The sequence below is a fragment of the Argentina silus genome (assembly GCF_951799395.1).
Source record: "Argentina silus genome assembly, chromosome: 11".
Lineage (NCBI taxonomy): Eukaryota > Metazoa > Chordata > Actinopteri > Argentiniformes > Argentinidae > Argentina > Argentina silus.
Genome location: NC_139665.1, coordinates 146,769 through 166,386, shown reverse-complemented (window position 1 = coordinate 166,386; position 19,618 = coordinate 146,769). Strand labels below are relative to the sequence as shown.

The 19,618-nt window shown below is 50.2% G+C and overlaps 2 protein-coding genes across 5 annotated transcripts; one reads left to right on the top strand and one right to left on the bottom strand.

Moving 5' to 3' along the window:
- The first annotated feature begins 665 nt into the window (after nucleotides 1-665).
- Nucleotides 666-15,437, top strand: LOC310812213 (myocyte-specific enhancer factor 2D homolog). Of its 3 annotated transcripts, XM_083680650.1 has the most exons (11): nucleotides 1,489-1,632; nucleotides 2,104-2,307; nucleotides 2,645-2,782; nucleotides 3,714-3,930; nucleotides 4,091-4,177; nucleotides 6,265-6,440; nucleotides 7,730-7,853; nucleotides 8,553-8,721; nucleotides 11,054-13,764; nucleotides 13,891-14,531; nucleotides 14,746-15,437. In XM_083680650.1, exons 1-9 carry the CDS (start codon nucleotides 1,558-1,560, stop codon nucleotides 11,496-11,498), a joined length of 1,635 nt encoding a protein of 544 aa, XP_083536776.1. In that variant the 5' UTR covers nucleotides 1,489-1,557; the 3' UTR covers nucleotides 11,499-13,764; nucleotides 13,891-14,531; nucleotides 14,746-15,437. The 3 variants fall into 3 exon arrangements, with proteins under 3 accessions (XP_083536777.1, XP_083536776.1, XP_083536775.1); XM_083680651.1 differs by lacking the exon at nucleotides 1,489-1,632 and adding an exon at nucleotides 666-973 and having other exon boundaries at nucleotides 13,891-15,437; XM_083680649.1 differs by having other exon boundaries at nucleotides 13,891-15,437.
- A 122-nt stretch (nucleotides 15,438-15,559) lies between these two features.
- On the bottom strand, nucleotides 15,560-18,804 carry tmem79a (transmembrane protein 79a). Of its 2 annotated transcripts, none has more exons than XM_083680653.1 (4): nucleotides 18,438-18,804; nucleotides 17,978-18,172; nucleotides 17,047-17,266; nucleotides 15,560-16,789 (listed from the first exon to the last, which is right to left on the bottom strand). In XM_083680653.1, exons 1-4 carry the CDS (start codon nucleotides 18,748-18,750, stop codon nucleotides 16,597-16,599), a joined length of 921 nt encoding a protein of 306 aa, XP_083536779.1. In that variant the 5' UTR covers nucleotides 18,751-18,804; the 3' UTR covers nucleotides 15,560-16,596. The 2 variants fall into 2 exon arrangements, with proteins under 2 accessions (XP_083536779.1, XP_083536780.1); XM_083680654.1 differs by having other exon boundaries at nucleotides 15,560-16,666.
- Nucleotides 18,805-19,618: the final 814 nt, after the last annotated feature.

Below are 19,618 nucleotides of genomic sequence, written 5' to 3'. Positions count from 1 at the left end.
TTTTCAGTTGGAATTATCAGAAGTAGTCCTTGTGCATAGAGTTGTGTTGTTGTTAAACTTCACTGTCAAGGGATTTTGTTTGCCATACGTTTGATAGTGAAAAATCAAGCTCCAGCATCATTCTGTTACCGTGGAATTGCCCAATATCAATATCTCTTCCACAAACAAGTGGCTATCACACAATACAGACCTAATGTCTTTTAAATGATTAGTTACGTTATATGGGTTTGGATGAATGTGTTAGGATGAAGGTGTTTGGATGAAGGGGTTAGGGTGTGTATCTGGGTTAGGATGAAGGGGTTAGGATGAAGGGGTTAGGGTGTGTATCTGGGTTAGGATGAAGGTGTTAGGATGAAGGGGTTAGGATGTGTATCTGGGTTAGGATGAAGGGGTTAGGATGAAGGGGTTAGGATGTGTATCTGGGTTAGGATGAAGGGGTTAGGATGAAGGTGTTAGAGCATTCTACATTTCATTGTCTATAAGATGAGGAATGCAGGAGTAACCCCCCCCCCCCCCTCTCTCTCTTACAGTCTCGTCGAGGAGTGACGTCCTCCTGGTGACCTTTGACCTCCCCTGACAGAGGATGAACTGAAGCCCCCCCCCCCCCCCCCCACCTCTAACTCCACCATCTCCCTCTGTCTCTTTCTGCAAGGGAGCCAGAAACTCTCTGCCTGTCAAATCAGACCCGGGCAGAGGAGTGTGTGTGTGTGTGTGTGTGTGTGTGTGTGTGTGTGTGTGTGTGTGTGTGTGTGTGTGTGTGTGTGTGTGTGTGTTGATGAGTGTGTTGATGTGCGTGTGTGTGTGAGGGTGGAGGGTTTAGGAGTTTGCTCAGTAAAGAGCAGACAGGCTAAGCCACCCTCTCCTCCTCCTCTCCTCCTCCCCTCTCCTGATTGGCTGACCCGGGCTGTAGTAAACAACCATGGGGAGGAAAAAGATCCAGATCCAGAGGATCACAGACGAGAGGAACAGACAGGTGAAGTGTGTGTGTGTGTGTGTGTGTGTGTGTGTGTGAGGCCCACCTGACACCACATTCACAAGTGTTGGCGTTTGACATTTGACACCTGCTGCCAGAGATGGAGAGAACAGAAGAGAGGAAACAGGTGGAAGGTACAGAAGGTACAGGTCCCAGGGGTCCAAGCTTCAGTCTCTCCTGTAGCTGGTGTTCATATATGTGCATCAAAGTTTCAAGCAAAGTAAAGCAAACCAACATGGAGTCAATGGGAACACACACACACACACACACACACACACACACACACACCTTTCAGGACAGCTGCCAACCAGGACATAAGTTACTGATCTGTGTGTGTGTGTGTGTGTGTGTGTGTGTGTGTGTGTGTGTGTGTGTGTCTCTGTATCTGTAAGCATAGTCTATAGGTCTGTGTGCATATGTGTCTCTGTGTAGGGCAGGTGCAAATGCACATGTGTGTGTGTGTGTGTGTGCGTGTGTGAGAGATCTTGGAGGGGTATTCATACAATCTTAAGGATATTTCGGGCCCTTTTCCATTTCAGCAACAGGATAATCATCTCATTTGCACCTTCAGGGATGTGAAAGAGATGAGAAGGAGGGAAGGAAGGACAGAGAGAGAGAAGGAAGGACAGAGAGAGAGAAGGAAGGACAGGAAGGACGAGGTGAGAAAGAGTGGTTAGGAGGAAGTGAGCTGGACGGAGGGGATTGATGGAAAGACAGATCCTGAGGTAAAACAAGAGAGCTCCTTCATTAAGCTGTGTTCATGTGGTTGAAATAATTAGCAATGTAGGAAGTTAGAAAGAGAGGTATTGTCTTATATAAGATGGAGAATATGACTGTGATCCAAGTCAGGATTCAGCCATCAGGGGTCATCAGGGGTCATCTCCACCATAGCCTTTTCCTAACTGTCAGGAACACGACACCTTGCCTCCTCTCCTCGCCTCCTACTGAGAACTCATTGGAGCAGGAGACCTAGGCTCCTCCCCTTAGATCTTGTCCTCCTATGCCTTTTGAGAAGGGAAGTGATTGGAGGACGGCAGAGAGGACGCCAGAAGTCGTGTTCCTGACAATGGAAAAGGCTTCTGTCTCAACCTTTTCTCCTCCCTTCATCCTCCTCCTCCTCCTCCGTTCAGGTGACGTTCACCAAGAGGAAGTTCGGCCTGATGAAGAAGGCGTATGAGCTGAGCGTCCTGTGTGACTGTGAGATCGCCCTGATCATCTTCAACCACTCCAACAAGCTGTTCCAGTACGCCAGCACCGACATGGACAAGGTTCTGCTCAAGTACACTGAGTACAACGAGCCTCACGAAAGCAGAACCAACGCTGACATCATAGAGGTAAACACGTAACCAGGGCTACAATAACCACGTGACCAGGGTTAGTACAGTCTCGTGTAGCCACGCCTCCTTTGGAGGTCTGGGGAACGTTAGATTAGCAGATCTGGCCTGGGTTGAGCTGGACGGAACGATGGGAGAATGTGCTCACAATTTCATTGGATGTTACATTCCAAGACCCCTCCCCTCACATGCCTGTTATAAAAAACCAGAACCAGACAGATCCTCTCCTCCTCCTCCTCCTCCTCCTCCTCCTCCTCCTCCTCCTCTCCTCCTCCCTCTCCTCCTCCCTCTCCCTCTCCTCCTCCCTCTCCTCATCCCGTCTTCTTCTCCTCCTCAGACGTTAAGGAAGAAAGGTTTCAGTGGGTGTGACAGCCCGGAGGCTGACGGGGAGGATTCCATTGACCAGAGTCCTCTGACCGACGACAAGTTCCGCAAGACCGCAGACGACATGGACGGCCTCTTCAAACGCTACGCCGTGAGTCTCCTACCCCCTAACCTCCTAACCTCCTAACCTCTTACCTCCTAACCTCTTACCTCCTAACCTCCTACCTCCTAACCTCCTACCTCCTAACCCCCTACCTCCTAACCTCCTACCTCCTAACCTGCTAACCTCCTACCTCCTAACCTCCTACCTCCTACCTCCTAACCCCTACCTCCTAACCTCCTACCTCCTAACTTCCTTCTGATGTCTCCTACCCTCCTACCTTCCTAACCTCCTTGTGATGTTTCCTACCCTCCTAACCTCCTTCTGCAGCAGGTGGAGGTAGAACACCAGGGGAGGCTGGGGGAGGTAGAAATCGGAGGACAGGCTCATTGTAATGGATGGAATGGAATGAGGAACGGTATCAAACACACGTTCCATTTCTACTTCCACCAGCCTCCCCTGGTGTTCTACCTCCCCCAGCCTCCCCTGGTGTTCTACTTCCCCCAGCCTCCCCTGGTAGCAACCTACCAGAGATGTGCTTCTGCAGTTCAGATCAGAGATCACACACACACACACACACACACACACACACCACACACACACACACACACATACATTCTCTCTTGTGTTGATATAAAAGAAGGACTGTGTTTTGCCTGGAGCTCTAAAGTGAAAGTGAATCTCATCCTGTTGTTTAAACGTGAGCTCAGAAAGAGAGAAAATATAATAAACTATCCAAACTGTCTCTCATCCCTCCCTCCTCTCCCTCCCTCCTCCCTCCTCCTCCTCCCTCTCTCCCTCTTCCTCATCCCTCTCTCCCTCCTCCTCCCTCCCTCCCTTCTCCTCCTCCCTCCTCCTCCCTCCCTTCTCCTCCTCCTCCCTCCCTCCCTCCTCCTCCCTCCCTCCCTTCTCCTCTTCCTCACTCACTCCTCCTCCCTCCCTCCCTCCCTCCCTCCTCCTCCTCCTCCCTCTCTCCCTCTAGTCTGCCGTTCCCTCCCCCACCTTCTCCATGCCTGTCACCGTCCAGACCTCGACCAATCAGAACACAGCACAGTTCAGCAACCCGTCGGGTGCCACGGTAACCACCTCCTACGTGACGTCATCGCCGCTCTCCGACCCCCACCTCCTGTCGCCACAGCAACTGACACCCCAGAAGAACAGCCCGCCCCTGGGGTTGCCACAGCGACCGGCCAGCGCAGGTAAGTGACAGGATGGAGCTGTGTTCCTCTGATGAGGTCATCTGTTCCTCTCAATCCCAGCATGCTGCCTTAACCAGAACAAATCAGTCAGTCAGTCAGTCAGTCAGTCAGTCAGTGTTCGTGTTGGTATGAGTGATTTGTCTCTTCATCTTTCTGCCAGGTGCTCTTCTGCCAGGTGCTCTTCTGCCAGGTACTCTTCTTGGAGATGATCTGAACAACTCAAATGGAGGAAGCACCAGTCCAGTCTGTGAGTATGTGTGGTTGAGTAGGATGTCAAACCTAGGGTCGCCGAGGGTCACCGAGGGTCGCGGAAGCAGAAGACTCTGCCTGGCTGCCCGTCCGTCCAGCCGAGGAGTGAGCTGAGTGTTCCTTAATTACAGACGGAGACAAATAGATCATGTGGAAATTCCCACAGACTGCCTCACACACTGCTCCAGTGCTACTCAAATAGCCGGGATGCTCCGGAACGCTCCAGAGCAGTGTTTTTCAACCTTTTTTGAGCCACGGCACATTTTTTACATTGGAAGAATCTTGCGGCACACCAACCAAAAATGTTACAAAATGACACTCTGTAGCCTGATACAATAATATCCGTAGACTCATCAAGTTGCAACGCAAATTTCCTAATGATGCGTATCTTTCCCAAAACATGACTTTCGATGTCTGTCGACATGTCATCAATACGCCTGGCAATTGTGTATCTGAGAGCGGGACTTTAGCTGTGTCTTTAACCGCGTCAGGGCCGAGCATCTCGTTGACAATGGCTTTGCAGGCAGGTAGTATTAATGTCTCTGCCACAGAGTGGGACTTTTTTGATTTAGCTACGAGTTCAGCAACTAGGTAACTAGCTTTGAGGGCTTTCTCATTTACCTTTGTGGTTTTTCTCATAAAAGTTGCCTGTTTCTCTGTGTTTTCACGCAGGCGAACAAAATAGTCCATCGGCTTGTTTTGAAGCGACGGGTGTTTCGTTTGGAGATGGCGTTTAAGCTTGCTTGGCACCATGGCGCTGTTGGACAGCTTCTCGCCACACACCAAGCATAATGGAGTCGGTGTCGTCTCATCCCCGTTGAAAGTAAATCCGAACGAAAGATAGCTTTCGCTGTATTGCCTCGAGCTCACCGTCTTTGCTTTCTTTTTACCACCACTCATACTAGGGCCTTCACCTGGGTTAGAATCTTGTCCAGGGCCCAGTTCGGAGTTTGCATTTTTCCTTTTTAAAAACTTCTCCATCACTGTCACCACGACCTGTCGCATGCGTCACTAATTCTCTTGTCTCTAAGAAGGAACAAGGCAATTACCTACCTGCTGCCACCCGGACGAATATTACATTACTCTGCCAGTCACTATATTACAGCACAGACACTCGACAATGGCATATTATTTGCAGATAATAATTAATAAATGTTAATTTAAAAAAAGTGAAATTGGATAATTTCTCAAGGCACACCCAACGATCTCTCACGGCACACTAGTGTGCCGCGGCACAACGGTTGGGAAACGCTGCTCCAGAGAGACACCTGAGATTATTTAAAACTCCTGTTTGCACTCCTGCTTGCGTCCACCAGAGGGCATAAACAACTGATACTTTCATAAGCCTCCTGCCTGTGTCCAACAAGTCAGTTGTAGTTGATCTCCAGCTTCACCCGTTCAAACTGAACCCTGCATACACACGCTCCTAGAAGTGACTTCAACCAACAGTAACCACCGGGTTATATCCAGGGTTCTGCTTTTGAACAAGTAGCAGTCCCATAGAAAGTCATGGGACGAGACAGGATTTCTGAAGTTTGGTTCCACGTCCTGGAAGACGGGGGGGGGGGGGGGGGGGGGGGGGGGGGTGGTTGAGGCTCAGGGCATAGCGGGGGGCTGACGCTGGACTCCCCACGCCCTGTCAGGACGGCTGCTGCTCCCATCCTGTCTTCAACAGGATCAAAACAAAGCCTCAAAGGACTATTGGGACATAATCTAAATAACTTTAATAATTAAAATATTAAAATGACCCTTCCTCTTTTATGATATGGTTATATGATGATTTGCTTTTGTTTGTTGTTGAAGCAATCTTTCATTTTATGCACTTTGAGATTATTCTTGTATAATGAAAAGCTTTTTATAAATGTAATACTTCCTCTCCTCCTCTCATCCCCTCATCCCCTCCTCCTCTCCTCCTCTCCTCCTCTCCTCTCCTCCTCTCTTCATCTCCTCCTCTCCTCCTCTCCTCCTCTCCTCTCCTCCTCTCTTCATCTCCTCCTCTCCTCCTCTCTTCATCTCCTCCTCTCCTCCTCTCCTCTCCTCCTCTCTTCCTCTCCTCTCCTCCTCTCCTCCTCTCTTCATCTCTAGCTAATGGATACGTCAGTGCCAGGGCCTCCCCAGGCCTCCTCTCTGTCTCCAACGGCAACAGCCTGGGGAAAGTAGTCCCGGCCAAGTCTCCGCCCCCCAGCCCCCAGATGAACAGCAGCCGCAAACCAGACCTCCGGGTCATCACGTCCCAGGGTGGCAAGAGCCTGTTGCAGATGGTGAGTTACTGGGCCCAACCGGGCTAACCAGGCCTAACCAGGCCTAACCAGGCTGAACTGGGCCCAGCTGGGCCCTACACACATTAATGGGTCCTGTTTCTACTTTATCACCTTAAATTGCATTTGAATAAAAAGTTAGATAAGTTGTCCTGTTCCTCCTCAGTAGACTTGTGATAGGCTGCTGTCAGCTGTCACATGGTCGGGGGGAGGGGTTGGGATTATGGGCTGAGGTACCCAACATGAACAATACAATCAACTGTTGTTAGGTCCCTGTTCAATGGGTACAGTAAGGATGTGTAATATTGAGTAACTTCCCCCCCCCCCCCCCCCCCCGCCCACAGACGGATGAGGAGCTGGAGATGGTGAACGAGGTGACTCCTCCCCTTCTGTCACTCGCATGTTCTAATGACCTTCAGACGACCCCGTTACCATGGTCACAGTGTCCTCATGAGTGTGTCCTGTTGTTGAACCTCTGGTCCAATGGCATGGGTCGTATGACCACGGGTTCGGGTTGGTCACATGACTGCATGTGGTGTGTGATTCCAGCATGATCGCTAACAGGTTATTTTGAAACACTGACATATAATGGTCATATATCAGGGGAGGCTGGCGAAGGTAGAAATCGGAGGACAGAATGGAATGAGGAATGGTATCAAACACATGTATTTTCATTCCCTTCCATGCATTACAATGAGCCTGTCCTGATTTCTACCTCCACCAGCCTCCCCTGTCATACAGGTATGATCAAAATGACAGCATATTTATCAAAATAACTTTTTATAGCAATGCTAGTGGAGGTCAGTGGGAATGCTAGCATCACACCTCTGGACTCATTGAGAGCCAGGCCCATCACCTCCATCACCACCTCCATCACCTCCATCACCTCCTCCCCCTCCATCACCTCCTCAACCTCCATCACCACCTCCATCACCTCCTCAACCTCCATCACCTCCTCCCCCTCCATCACCTCCTCCATCACCTCCTCCCCCTCCATTACCTCCTCCCCCTCCATCACCTCCATCACGCTGCCTGTTCATCCCGTTCTCATCTCCACCGCGACGCATGCTAATGATGCTAATGGTGCTAATGATGCTAATGGTCACCCTGATGATGAATGGCATACAGTTCATTCCAGTTCACCTGGCGATGCTACCACTGTGTGTGTGTGTGTGTGTGTGTGTGTGTGTGTGTGATGCACCTCCATTTCATACGAGAGAAATATATAACGTCTGTCCAGAGGTCAGGGTCAAAGGTCAAATCTAACAACCCACTTCTGTCTTATTTTCCAGAATGCCCGGCTGGCCGGTGCCCAGATGGCACAAGCCCTGACGACGCCGGTGGTCTCTGTGGCGACGCCCAGCCTCCTGACGCAGGGTCTGCCGTTCTCCGCCATGCCGACGGCCTACAACACAGGTGACCTGCCTCAGCCAATCACAGCATGCCTTTAGACCAGGTGACCTGCCTCAGCCAATCACAGCATGCTTTTAGACCAATCAATAATTTCTTGTGAAACAACTTGAGCCCGTCCTCCAATTACTACCTCCCCCAGCCTCCCCTGGTGTTCTACCTCCCCCAGCCTCCCCTGGTGTTCTACCTCCCCCAGCCTCCCCTGGTGTTCTACCTCCCCCAGCCTCCCCTGGTGTTCTACCTCCACCAGCCTCCCCTGGTGTTCTGCCTCCCCTGGTGTTCTACCTCCCCCAGCCTCCCCTGGTGTTCTACCTCCCCCAGCCTCCCCTGGTGTTCTACCTCCCCCAGCCTCCCCTGGTGTTCTACCTCCACCAGCCTCCCCTGGTGTTCTACCTCCCCCAGCCTCCCCTGGTGTTCTACCTCCCCCAGCCTCCCCTGGTGTTGTACCTCCCCCAGTCTCCCCTGGTGTTCTACCTCCCCCAGCCTCCCCTGGTGTTCTACCTCCCCCAGCCTCCCCTGGTGTGTATATAGTACAGTAAACTAGGATCGTTACTAAAGGGATAATATCTCTACCATCAGTACAGCACCACGTCCCGCCAGTCGGAGGAGACGGACTCTCTGTCTACAGTACGTTGAAATACCAACGCTTTCCTGATCCACAAACAAACCCACACAAATGACTGTGGACCTCTGCTCCTCCCACAGAGTATCAGCTAACCAGCGCTGACATCACCGCTCTGCACGCCCTCGCGTCACCTAGCAACCTGCTGTCAGGCAACGTGTCCACATGGCAACAGCAGCAGTCGGTATCCCAGCAACAACAGCAGCAACAGCAACAGCAACAACTCAGCCTTGCGTCGCTTAGCAACTTTGTGTAAGTCCCTCCTGTGTTGCCCTGTCATGTGACGTGTTGCTTCTTCTCCTACAGAACCAGTTGGCCGGACGACCTGTCCGTCAAAACGCTCTGCGACTGACATTCATTTCCATTTCCATTTTTATGGACATTCAAGTCATTCAGATGCTTTTATCCAAAGCCACTTCCCATAAGTACACGTGTCTCAATAAGTGAATCAACTCAGAATCAGTAAAACCTTCCAGAAGAACATCAGCAGTCACGGAGCTGGACGAAGGACAGAAGTAGTTGTTGTATGTTGTTGATATGTGAAGATGTGGTTCAGTCAGGGTACGGTCTTACCTGTCTATCTCTGACTAGCTGTTACACACACGGACCACAGAAGTCATGTTGTATCCATCTAAGCCTGTGTTCATTTCAAGGGAGGCTGGTGGAGGTAGAAGTCGGAGGACGGGCTCATTGTAATGCATGGAACGGAATGAGGAATGGTGTTTGGTATCACACGTGTTTGATACCATTCCTCATTCCATTCCATCCATTACAATGAGCCTGTCCTCCCATTTCCACCTCCACCAGCCTCCACTGTGTACATGTCTGTACAGATGGATACAAGGTGGATGAACTGGAGATTTATCTACAGCACCTCTCTCTCTTTATCTGTCTCTCTGTCTCTACTTCTCTGTCTCTCTCGCTATCTGTCTCTCTCTCTCTCTCTGTCTCTCTCTCTATCTCTCTCTCTGTCTCTCTCTATCTATCTCTCTCTATCTGTCTCTCTGTCTCTCTCTCTGTCTCTCTCTCTCTCTATCTCTCTCTATCTCTCTCTGTCTCTCTCTCTCTCTCTCTCTCTCTCTCTCTCTCTCTCTCTCTTTTAAATGCATTTAAACTCACTTTTCTTTTTCTCCAATGTTTTGTTTCTTCTCCCTGCAGTTCTCCTCCGTCCAACCTGCTCTTGGGTAGAGATGAGTGGTTGGGCCGGTAGGGTACCTCTCTATATCTACCTGTACCTGTACCTCTCTATATCTACCTGTACCTGTACCTCTCTATATCTACCTGTACCTGTACCTCTCTATATCTACCTGTACCTGTACCTCTCTATATCTACCTGTACCTCTCTATATCTACCTGTACCTGTACCTCTCTATATCTACCTGTACCTGTACCTGTACCTCTCTATATGTATCTGTACCTGTACCTCTCTATATCTACCTGTACCTGTACCTGTACCTCTCTATATGTATATGTATCTGTACCTGTACCTCTATATCTACCTGTACCTCTCTATATCTACCTGTACCTGTACCTCTCTATATCTACCTGTACCTCTCTATATCTACCTGTACCTGTACCTGTACCTCTCTATATCTACCTGTACCTGTACCTCTCTATATCTACCTCTACCTGTACCTGTACCTCTCTATATCTACATCTACCTGTACCTGTACCTCTCTATATGTATCTGTACCTGTACCTCTATATCTACCTGTACCTGTACCTCTCTATATGTATCTGTACCTGTACCTCTCTATATCTACCTGTACCTGTACCTCTCTATATCTACCTGTACCTGTACCTCTCTATATGTATCTGTACCTGTACCTGTACCTCTCTATATGTATCTGTACCTGTACCTCTCTATATGTATCTGTACCTGTACCTCTCTATATCTACCTGTACCTGTACCTCTCTATATCTACCTGTACCTCCCTACTTCTACCTCTACCTGTACTTCTACGTCTACCTGTACTTCTACGTCTACCTGTACTTGTACCTGTACCTCTACCTGTACCTGTACCTCTACCTCTACCTGTACCTCTACCTGTACCTCTACCTGTACCTCTACCTCTACCTCTACCTGTACCTCTACCTCTACCTCTACCTGTTCTGTACTGGATCTGTTCTCTACTGTACTGGATCTGTTCTGTACTGGATCTGATCTGATCTGTACTGGATCTGATCTGATCTGTACTGGATCTGTTCTCTACTGGATCTGATCTGTACTGGATCTGTTCTGTACTGTACTGGATCTGATCTGTACTGGATCTGTTCTGTACTGGTCTATGTGCTTCTGGCTGCTTCGACATGTAAGTTCTGTCTGCAGACAAAAGAGAAATCAGATGGTTGTGATTTCCATTGTGTTTGATGTGTCAGCTACCATAGCAGACCCATGGCTCACCAGATCATCCAGACATTCCATGCTGGTATCCATGGTACCGCTGTTGGGCTATTGGGGTCACTGTGTTGCTTGTCCTGTTAAATGCTTGGAATGGATTTGGTCATTGATTCAGATGGTGTTTCCCTCCCTCCCTCCCTCTCTCTGTCCCTCTCTCTGTCTCTCTGTCTCTCTCTCTCTCAGACCCATGACCCAGATACCTCAGAGTGCGTTGCTGACGGTCAGCACCAACTCCAACGTGAGCATCAAGTCCGAACCTGTTTCCCCGGGCCGGGACCGCAGCACGCCACGCCCCCTGCCGTCCTCCACCCCGTCGCCATCCGGAAGGGGGGGTGTCCTGACCGTGGCCCCCCCTCCCCCCCCCCAGTACCCCGGCTCCCTGCTGTGTCTGGAGCCCCCTACTGGCCGGTCCCCCGCCGACAGCCTCAGCAGCAACGCCAGCTCCTACGAAGGCAGTGACGACCCTGGAGCAGGTGGGGGTGGCCCCCCCGGCCTCCCCGCCCCCCCTGGCCGGCCCTTGGCCCCCCCAGACTTCAGCCCCTCTTCTGAGCTCCTTAGGGCCCAGACCGAGGCAGAACAAGAGGGGGCCAACATCAAACGCATGAGACTTGACGCGTGGGTAACATAAAGGCAGTGATGACCCCCCCCCCCCCCCCCCCCCGCCCACACACACACACACATATCCCTGATTCCCCACTGCCATTTCGCCACCACCACACAACACCTCACTGCTTTCATCCTAAACAGCCCCCCCACCCATTCCCCGGGACTAAGGGCTGAGACAGACACTGCTCTCCAAGTGAGGGAAGGACGGGATGGTTTGTGCAGGTGCATTATGGGGCAGGGCATTGCATTGCATATGACAGGACCTCAAAAGCAGCTCCTCGATAGAGTGCCGGCAGCCACCTGTTGTCCTGACGCCTCAGACGTGGACAGGGAGGCTGAAGAACACCGCTCACAGTTATTAACTTCCATCAGACAGTTAAAAACCTTTAACTCCACTCTCAGAATCTCCCAATATAGAGATTTTTTTGCTTTCAAATTTCGGAGGAATTGTTGCAATTTTGTTGCACCAGAAATTGTGTCCAGATGCTTAGATAGGCTTCCGTGTCGGAGGACTCTGCTGGTCCTGGTCCGGCTGGTTCTACTGGTCCGGCTGGTCCTACTGGTCTGGCTGGTTCTGCTGGTCCGCCTGGTCCTGGTCCTGGTCCGGCTGGTTCTACTGGTCTGGCTGGTTCTGCTGGTTCTGCTGGTCCGCCTGGTCCTGGTCCTGGTCTGGCTGGTTCTGCTGGTTCTGCTGGTCTGGCTCGTCCCCCTCCAGTCTTGTTGGTATGTTGTGTTTCCAACCAGGGGCGAACAGGGAGAAGCAAACTATCGACCACGTCAGAAACACGTTAGGTCTGAATTTCACTTTTTTCATGTGGGAATTTTATAACGTGACTTTGAAACTAGCTAAGGACTTTTGTGGTTGAAGTTGCAGCATTTATTTAGTTTGGAAATGTACACGACAACTAGCATAGACTGTTAGCCAGCCAGATGAGCTAGTCACATTACCCATGAAACCAAACAGGTGCTTACCCGCAGCTGAGCAAACATAACATATACATTAAATGCTTCTTAACGTGACTCCAAATCAGTAACAAACTGTTTCTATCACGTTTTCATGCTTGTGCAACATAACGAGTAGCAGTCCCATAGCCTAGCCTAGCCTAGCCTAGCCTCGCCTCGCCACGCCAAACAATGGGAGGGCGCAGTACATGTCACACACCTCCCCCTCAACCCCTCAAACCCCCAAACCCCCCATGGCTCCAGATCAGGTCCTCTGAGACTGTGGGCCGTGCGGTGTTGTTAACCCTGGCGGTGGTGATAACCCTGGCGGTGGTGAGGCGGTGGTGATAACCCTGGTGGTGGTGATAACCCTGGCGGTGGTGATAACCCTGGTGGTGTTGTTAACCCTGGCGGCGGTGAGGCGGTGGTGATAACCCTGGCGGTGGTGATAACCCTGGTGGTGTTGTTAACCCTGGCGGTGGTGAGGCGGTGGTGATAACCCTGGCAGTGGTGAATCCTTCTCTGCAGCAACTCCATAACGTTAGTTGGACTCTCTGCCTGCTCTTATTTGGTCTTTTTGGTCCAGATTTGAACTGGTTGCGTTTTAGACACACGTTAAAGGTCCGAGCTACTGACAGCTGTCTGTCTGGCAACATGAGACTTTGTATAAAATAATCACCCGTAATACAAAAGCTTGGATGTTACCGTGGCGCTCGCCAGTGTTTCTAAAGAGCCATGACTGCAGAATACTGAAACACATCTTCTCGATTTCTACAGCTTTACTTGGCAGAAAAGCAATTGGCTTTTCAATATGGACATTGTGTACATATGAATATATTTGCTAGGATCCCTAAAACAGGCGATGTGTTGATTGTCAGTGGGTCTGTGGATGTCTGAGTGAGTTGGAGATGTAGGGGTCCAGCGCACTAATCTGGCCATGTGTGTCACTCACCTCCGCTGTGTAATGCTGGTGTTGTAATGATGGTGTGGTCTGTCACTCTCTCACTCTTAAAGAGGCCTGATTGGCTGTGGTGTCATGATGTCATTTGGCCATACCCCCCCCCCACACACACACACACACACCCCCCCTCATGATCAATGTAAAGTGGTGGATGACACCATGGCAGAAATGAAGTTGATTTTAGTATTGCAAGGTGGACGTTTATTTATTGTATTATGTCTTAATGACATATTACACATCATTGAAATGACACACAAACCAGGGGAGGCTGGTGGAGGTAGAACACATGGGGAGGCTGGGGGAGGTAGAACACCAGGGGAGGCTGGTGGAGGTAGAACATCAGGGGAGGCTGGTGGAGGTAGAACACCAGGGGAGGCTGGGGGAGGTAGAACACCAGGGGAGGCTGGGGGAGGTAGAACACCAGGGGAGGCTGGGGGAGGTAGAACACCAGGGGAGGCTGGTGGAGGTAGAACACCAGGGGGAGGCAGAACACCAGGGGAGGCTGGTGGAGGTAGAACACCAGGGGAGGCTGGTGGAGGTAGACATCAGAGGACAGGCTCATTGTAATGCATGGAGTGGAATGAGGAACGGTGTGGAGCGTGTGTTTGTAGTAAGTAAGTTGCTGCTGTGTGAAATCAATCATAACCCTTTTCATATTTGAACATTTTACTCTGCTTCACACAGTTTTGACCTATGACCTTTTGACCTATCTGTTACTTCAAACAGTCTGACACAACGTTGTAGAGCTGTATCGATACTGTTTTAGGACATGACAACTGTTTCACCTCTTTTATTTAAGGTGATTTATTTGATGACAAGCGGTAACTTTCTAGATAAGAGTCTATGTTGGTATAGTCCTGTGTGAGTACCCCTAACCCTAACCCTGTGACCAATCAGATCACTGATCTTCTCTACGACACGTTTCCACCTGAGTGCTGTGGAAGGAAGAGCTGCCTTCTAGAACGAGACATGAGACGTTGTTCCGATTGGTTCTAACCTCCACCACCGTCAGGTCATTCTGATTGGTTCTAACCTCCACCACCGTCAGGTCATTCTGATTGGTTCTAACCTCCACCACCGTCGGGTCATTCTGATTGGTTCTAGTCCAGCGACGTCAGGTCATTCTGATTGGTTCTAGTCCAGCGACGTCAGGTCATTCTGATTGGTTCTAACCTCCACCACCGTCAGGTCATTCTGATTGGTTCTAACCTCCACCACCGTCAGGTCATTCTGATTGGTTCTAACCTCCACCACCGTCAAGTCATTCTGATTGGTTCTAACCTCCACCACCGTCAGGTCATTCTGATTGGTTCTAACCTCCACCACCGTCAGGTCATTCTGATTGGTTCTAGTCCAGCGACGTCAGGTCATTCTGATTGGTTCTAGTCCAGCGACATCTCAAGACAATCTGAGAAATGAAAACCTGCTTCACTCTTTCTTGTGTTTCTTGTGTACAAGGTTTTCTTTTATTAGTTTGTTTAAGTGTTAATTTGTGCTGGTGACAGTTTCATAGTCTATGGTTATTATATCGATATTATTCTGAAGCTCTTATTTCTCAGCTGATCTGATAGCCCTCCTTCTGTTATCCACGTGTCCTTTTTTAAACGACTTTCTGACATTGTTATTCAGTTATTATCAGCAGAGGCAATGAAGGAAACTATCAGTTAAATTCTGCAATTTGAATGAAGATACAAACAGATATTTGTAAAGTCAGAGAAACAACGGGCGTTAGGAATGACAACGCACAGCATTATGGGACATCAGAGATGCTCATGTTAGGAACTTTGAGAATAAAGGAAATGCATCACAAATGAGAATAAGAACCTTTGAAAAAAATGTAGCAAAACACTTCAGAAGAAAATGATAAATAATATATTGTGTTCAGCTCGTCTGCTTTGGGTTTTTGATGTAAAGAAATACATATTTTCTTTTTTTTGTTGTTGTTTTTTGAGAACGATATACATTTTGTGTATATTTTCATATACAAAGTATGCACTGATATGTTAGAAACATTCTATACCGCTTTTACAAAAAAGGGTTTGTTGTACCAAAGTATCCCAAGTCCCTTGAAACCTCCTCCTCTTTGCGTATGTTTTGCCGTATTTTCTATATTAAATAGACAAATTGAGTGAAAAGTTATCTGTTGTCTTCATGTGAGAAACGAGTTGACTGTCACGACAAAGAATATAAGTCATTTATTTCGTAACTCCTTCCTGGATTCCATCCATCCTTCAACCGAAACACGTTAAAAAGACACCTTGATATCCTACAGTAAATCTATGGTATAGAAACAGGAAAATATGCATTCATTATAATGTCGACATGTGGCACATTATAATGTATGTACTGTAGGCATTATAAAATCATGTTATCAAATAATCATCATCATAATTATTATACTGAGATTCACTGAAACACATTATTTGACACAGTCAATGTGAACATGATTTAAACACAGTAAACATTAGTTATTGTTGCAGAGAAAATACATTCTGAAGGAGGAGGACGGGCTCATTGTAATGCATGGAATGGAATGAGGAACGGTATCAAACGTTCCATTCCATGCATGACAATGAGCCCGTCCTCCGATTTCTACATCCACCAGCCTCCCCTGCTGTACAATCACTCACATGGGCCATTATGGTGGCATAAGTCATTTCAATCACACAATCCTTCATCTGCAGACGGCTCCAGCTGCTGGCTAACTGGAACCTGGAATGTTATTGTCTCTCAATCATTAGAACCTTGGTTCCTCGCGTCCTCTCCTCGCGTCCTCTCTTCTGTCCTCCACTCGCTTCCTTCTCAAAAGGCAATCGGAGGAGAAGATCTGAGGGGAGGAGCTTAAACCTTCTCCTCCAATGTGCTTTGAGTAGAAAAGGAGTGGGAGAGGAGAGGATGGGAGGAATGGTGTTTCTAACGGTTGAGAAAGGCTGTTCTCACATCATCCACCCTGTAATCTAGTCCCCCTTCACTCCTCACCGCCGGTCGCTCTGCGGACGGAGTCAGAGACGCAGCCATGGTTACAGGTCTGGTGCTGCTGACATGCTCTGACTCCGTCTGACAGCAACAGTCGCTAAGCAACCTAACATCCTCCAGGACCAAGACGGAGGACGGACCTCTGCTGATCCTTCACCTTCGGTCTCTTTCTTCTCTTCTCTTCTTCCAGCTCCTTCCCTCTCTTCCTGACATCCCTCCTTCCTTCTCCTCCTTCTCCTCCTTACCCCCACCATCTCTGCCTGGGGGGTGGGGCCGTGGTGGGCGGGGCCGTGTCAAAGACCACCCCCTCGCTGAGGGAGGAGCAGACGAAGTACAGGTTGGTGCCCGTCATGACCAGCAGGGGGAGGAAGGAGAGGCCGAACCCCAGAGCTCTGACACTGCTACCCAGGGACACACACACCCAGTACACCAGCCTGGAACACACACACACACACACACAGTCAGGAATACACACACACACCCAGTACACCAGCCTGGAATACACACACACACACACACACACAGTCAGGAATACACACACACACACACACACAGTACACTAGCCTGGAACACACACACACACCCAGTACACCAGCCTGGAACACACACACACACACAGTACACTAGCCTAGAACACACACATACACAGTACACTAGCCTGGAACACACACACACACACACACGCCCCTACCTGCCCAAGGCGAAGAGGATGGTAAGGAGAGGCACCAGCTTGAGCAGGTCCTGGCTGAGGTAGGTCGCCATGACGGCCAGCTGCAGGAAGTAGAGGAGGAAGAGGAGGAGTGAGGCGCTGACGTAGTCCCGGTGGAGAGCCACCTCCCTCCCCCCCCTCCCCTCGTAGAGGGGGGACACCCGCCCGAACCTCAGCCTGGCCACGCCCTCAACAACCACACCTGGGGGGAGGAGGAGGGGGGAGGGAGAGGGAGGGAGGGAGGGAGGATTAGTGTGAACGGAATGAAATGCAGTTGGTGTTTGTGAATGTGTCTTTAAACACAGATGAAGTTTTTATTTTTTATTGAACCTTTATTTTGGATAATAGAGGGAACAAGACTCTCCCCTCCTCTCACATCCTCCTCCCTCCTCTCCTCTCCCCCCCTCCTCTCACATCCTCCTCCCTCCTCTCCTCTCCATCCTCCTCTCCTCTCCCCCCTCCTCTCACATCCTCCTCCCTCCTCTCCTCCCTCCTCTCCTCTCCTCCCTCCTCTCCTCTCCCCCCTCCTCTCACATCCTCCTCCCTCCTCTCCTCCCTCCTCTCCTCTCCTCCCTCCTCTCCTCTCCCCCCTCCTCTCACATCCTCCTCCCTCCTCTCCTCTCCTCCCTCCTCTCCTCTCCCCCCTCCTCTCACATCCTCCTCCCTCCTCTCCTCCCTCCTCTCCTCTCCCCCCTCCTCTCACATCCTCCTCCCTCCTCTCCTCCCTCCTCTCCTCTCCTCCCTCCTCTCCTCTCACATCCTCCTGAAAACCATCTAGGCTCCTCCCCTTACATTTTCTCCTCCAAGGCGTGTTTCTAACGATTTTGAAAAGGCTTCAGTCTAAACATCCGTCCTCAACACACACACACATAGCCACACACACACACACACACAGCCTCACACACAGCCTTACCCAGCATGATGGGGATGACGGCGAAGAAGGAGCAGCGCAGTGTGTAGACCAGCCTGAGGGGGGCGCTGTGGATGGCCGGGGCGTTGAAGGGCAGCAGGGCGTAGCCCCCCCACACCAGCAGGGGGCCCAGGAGGGCTGCAGCGCCGAGGGACAAGCCCAGCCCCCCTCTGTCACCACAGCAACTGTCACACCTCCCTACGACACAGGGGGACGTTAACGTGTTCCTATGTTAATATGTTGATATTACAAACTTTATGTGGCGATTTTCCTTCAAAGCGTAACGCAGTGTGTTTCAGAGCAGAAAACACATCAAACAAGAGCAGAAAAAACATTTAAAAACCTGTTTAAACATCCATGTCCACAGCCCCTCCCACTTCCCTGTCCATCGTCCTGATTGGCCAACAGACTTACAGGAGCGTTAAAGTCATTTAAAGGGACGTCTCATCCTGTCAGTACTCACGTGCAGACGCGTGCCCCTGTCCTTCCCGTGGGGGGCAGTACACGGCCTGGGGGTCCGTTTGTGTCCCGGGCTCTTCTGTGTTGGAGCCCTTCTCAGCACCCTGCTTCTCAAAATGGCCGCCGTCCTGAGGAAGCTCCTCTCTGCTGGGCTGGTGGAGGAGGACGGTCACGGCGGGAGTCACTTCCAGCGCTGCCTTCACCGGCATCCAGTGGAGAGAGTCTTCCTCCTCCTCATCGTTGTCTTCATCATCGGCCAGTGAGCCGTCCTGTCCCCCCTCAACCTCCTCATCCCTCCATCTGTCTCCCTCTGGCATGCTCTCTCTCCATTTGTTCTTTCTCTCTCTCTCTGGCCGGCTCTCTTGACCCTCAATAACCTCTCCCTCCCTCCCTCCCTCCCCTGGCCATGGCAAAGTGCTGGCCTCCAGAGCAGCATAGCTGGTAACCTCCTCCTCTCCTCCCCCCCCCCCCCCCCCCTCCTCTCTTTCCTCTTCTGAACTCTTGGTCTCTGGGTTCTGCTGGTCTGATGTGGGTTTCTGGGGTTCTGCAGCAGAACTGCTGGCTGTACTGGACCTCACATCTTCTTCTGGTTCTGTGTTTAAATTCTGGTGCCCTGACATCTTTGACTGACTCTTCTACTCTGTGGGTGATTGGCTGCTGTTTCTACTGTTTCTACTGTTTCTGCTGTTTCTACTGGGTGTGTTGTGTGTATGTGTGTTGTTTAACTCGTATATGTCTGTCTGTCTGTCTGTCAGTTGATCGTTAAATGTCTGTTACCTGGTGGTCAGTTTGTCTGTTGCGTCCCCGTCTCTCCAGTGTGACTTCCATGTGACAACCTAAAGGAGTGACTGGTTCCAGAAAGTCAACCCTCCCCCAGCGAGACGACGACTCTGAAACAGAGAAAACAACACTTCCTCTTCAGCTGAATCAAAGTTCATAGTTCTCTGGAGGAGTCACAGCTCAGCTATTCACATGGGTGTGTCTGTCCAGGTAGAGATTTACCTCCTAACTCATATGTACAGAGAGAGAGAGAGAGAGAGACAGGTAATAGAGTTTTCAAACTTTGAGACAAACATAAATTAAAACAAGTGTCAGGGTGGACGTACCTGTCGTTCTGGTCACGTGGTCCCAGAATAACAAACACACTTCACATCGTTTCCTCCGCGTCCTTCTTCCGTCACATCA